General features: G+C 42.1%; 1 protein-coding gene across 8 annotated transcripts; it reads left to right on the forward strand.

Moving 5' to 3' along the window:
- The first annotated feature begins 312 nt into the window (after positions 1–312).
- LOC137730973 (putative ribose-5-phosphate isomerase 2) lies at positions 313–2,448 on the forward strand. 8 transcript variants are annotated; one of them, XR_015958010.1, is made up of 3 exons: positions 313–1,448; positions 1,826–1,932; positions 2,024–2,448. XR_015958010.1 is itself a non-coding variant. In XM_088688328.1 (2 exons), the coding sequence occupies exon 1, from the start codon at positions 649–651 to the stop codon at positions 1,426–1,428; it is 780 nt and encodes a 259-aa protein (XP_088544454.1). In that variant the 5' UTR covers positions 313–648; the 3' UTR covers positions 1,429–1,448; positions 1,754–2,448. The 8 variants fall into 8 exon arrangements, 2 of the variants coding, with proteins under 2 accessions (XP_088544454.1, XP_068326101.1); XR_015958012.1 differs by having other exon boundaries at positions 2,037–2,448; XR_015958011.1 differs by having other exon boundaries at positions 2,107–2,448.
- Positions 2,449–2,758: the final 310 nt, after the last annotated feature.

Raw genomic sequence — 2,758 nt, forward strand, 5'->3', positions numbered from 1 at the left:
AAAAACAACTTTTTTTTAGCACATCAATATCTTTTACAAGAAAAAAGGGGGAGTTTGACGATATATCACGTGTTATTATATAAATAATAAGATATGTGTGTTAAAAAGTTAATAATTTAAAAAATAAAATTTTTCATTACTTATATGAGAACACATGATGTTATTTTCTTATCTTTCTTTTTTCTTTTCTAGTTCCGGTAACAATGAAAAATTTCTTTAGAACAGGCCTGGAAAATCTTTTCCCACCACGCGTAAATAGAACCTCCAATCTCCTCCAATTTCAATTTTCAATGCAGATTTTTTAAATCCACCCAACAATTTCCCAGCTCCCACCACTTTCCATGTTCCCCTATAAATACAACTCCTTCCCCAACTCCGCCTCCTCACAAACCCTATCTCCTCCTCCTCTTCTTCTCTCTGACCTTTGGCCCCAAATGCTGACCGCCACACATTCCTAGATACAAAATCCCTAACTCTGCTCCCATTTTTGGTCTCCCCAAATGCTTGAATATCTCAAAAGATAGCATTTTTGATCCGTTTTATTAAATCCAAATTCTGGGTTTTGATTTTCTCTATATTTTAGGATAACCCAGTAATAGTTTCTTTTTGTTGCCCCCATTTTTATATTGGGTTCTTCACAATCCGGCCATGGAAGCTGGGATTTTGTTGCCTCCCCCGACCTCCTCCTCCCCTCTATCACCTCCTACGTCGTCTGTGATTCTAACCCAGGACGAGTTGAAGAAAATCGCCGCCTACAAGGCCGTCGAGTATGTTGAGTCCGGCATGGTCCTCGGTCTCGGCACCGGCTCCACCGCCAAGCACGCCGTCGACCGAATCGGCGAGCTTTTGAAACAGGGGAAGCTTCAGAACATTGTAGGAATACCCACGTCGAAAATGACCCACGAGCAAGCCCTGTCTCTTGGAATTCCGTTGTCGGACCTGGATTCGCACCCTGTTCTTGATCTCGCAATCGACGGCGCCGACGAGGTCGATCCCCACCTCAATTTGGTCAAGGGCCGAGGTGGATCCCTCTTGAGGGAGAAGATGGTGGAGGGTGCTTGTAAGAAATTCGTCTGCATCGTCGACGAGTCGAAGCTTGTGAAGCATTTGGGAGGCAGCGGGCTGGCGATGCCGGTGGAAATTGTGCCGTTCTGCTGGAAATTCACGGCCAAAAAGCTCCAGGATTTGTTTGAGTACGCGGGTTGCGTCGGAAAGCTGAGGACTTACGTCGAAAATGGCAAGCCTTTTGTGACGGACAATGGGAATTACATTGTGGATTTGTATTTCCAGAAAGATATTGGGGATTTGAAGGCGGCCAGCGACGCGATTTTGCAGCTTGCCGGAGTTGTGGAGCATGGGATGTTCCTGGACATGGCAACCACTGTGATTGTTGCAGGGGAGCTCGGAATAACGGTGAAGAATAAGTAGCCTGAAAGGCGAATTCGGAGGTAGTTTGAGATGGGTTTCTAACTTGTTACTGGTAGGAGTAATTTATGTAGTCTTGGTTTCCAATCGAAATGCGGAAGTTCGATTGGGGTTTATTGTAACCGGGGAAGTTTTCTTCTCCTAGAGTTAACTTACACTATTTTTTGGGGGAGGGTCTCCTGACGTTCTGAATTTATCTTTGATTCAATTGAGCAAGAAATATTAGAACGTTCGGATTCTTGGTTTATTGTTTGATGATCGTTGTTATGTTGTTTTGATATAAACTCATCCTTATTATTAATGGAAATCTCTCACATTTTACAAATAGACATCTGTGGATTGATTTGGGAGTTCATTTTTAAGCATAGGCACTCCAAACAACTGATTTAGTCATCGACAGGAAGATATCGTCTTCAATTGGAGGAGTAACCAGGCGTCCAAAGTTCAGCGGCGTCATAAGATGCAAATACTACTGAGGAGATTACTAGCGAGACAGGAATTGATAAGGTAACTCCTGTTCCCAAGTGTTCTTGTTACAGCTTTAGAATTTGTTTCTCAACAATTTTTCCAATTCGCGGTGTTGGATGCTCTGATGTAGCATTTTGATATAGACCAAAACAAATTGAGCAATGAAAATCTCAATCAAGGAACATGAATTGAACCTCAAACCTCAAATGGCAGGGGACACGACGAATGATCTCCAGGGTGTTCAAGAAGAGCAATACTTGAACTTCAGTTTTAAGGAATTTCAACCGACTCCTAAGCATTGTCCTGTTTTTTGCTACGAGATACTATGCTACAAGATAATATGCTGATTGTGTTCCTTTTTTCCTTTGCAATGGTGGAGAGCAAACGCCGGTTCTTTTTAACTTTGATCACAGAATTTGGCTTTCTTTTTAGATCTTGTCTGCTGACAAAATCTTTTTAAATAATACAGACATTTTCTTGCTCCCTCTACATACGATGGGAGTTTTAACTTTTATACAAACATGACCCTTGTTTTGGAGTCCTATTATGCACCAAGCGACTCGTATCCGCCCGTCTAATTCTCTTGAATTCTTTAGTGCACATTTAGCCGTTGAATTCAGTAAGGTACGTCATACATTGATGTATTTTAGAATTTTCGACTTGAACTGCCCGGTTCATGCCTCCTGAATGATTGGCAAATATTTGCACAAGCAACGAGTGTATGGGACGTTTTATTGTTTCAAAACCTGACTTTCTGAATGCATGGAGTAATTTTCCTCTGGTGCTCAACTGCACATGCCTCCTCTTTCTGTTTTTCGTTTTTGGGTTTGGATCTGCTACTCGTTTCGGTCTGAAATTTGCATGG

This window comes from Pyrus communis, chromosome 16 (genome assembly GCF_041283825.1).
Source record: "Pyrus communis isolate YQ-2024b chromosome 16, ASM4128382v1, whole genome shotgun sequence".
Classification (NCBI taxonomy): domain Eukaryota; kingdom Viridiplantae; phylum Streptophyta; class Magnoliopsida; order Rosales; family Rosaceae; genus Pyrus; species Pyrus communis.

What these genes read in the sequence shown, in the direction of transcription:
- LOC137730973 (XM_088688328.1), top strand. Translation starts at nt 649, where the DNA reads ATGGAAGCTGGGATTTTGTTGCCTCCCCCGACCTCCTCCTCCCCTCTA.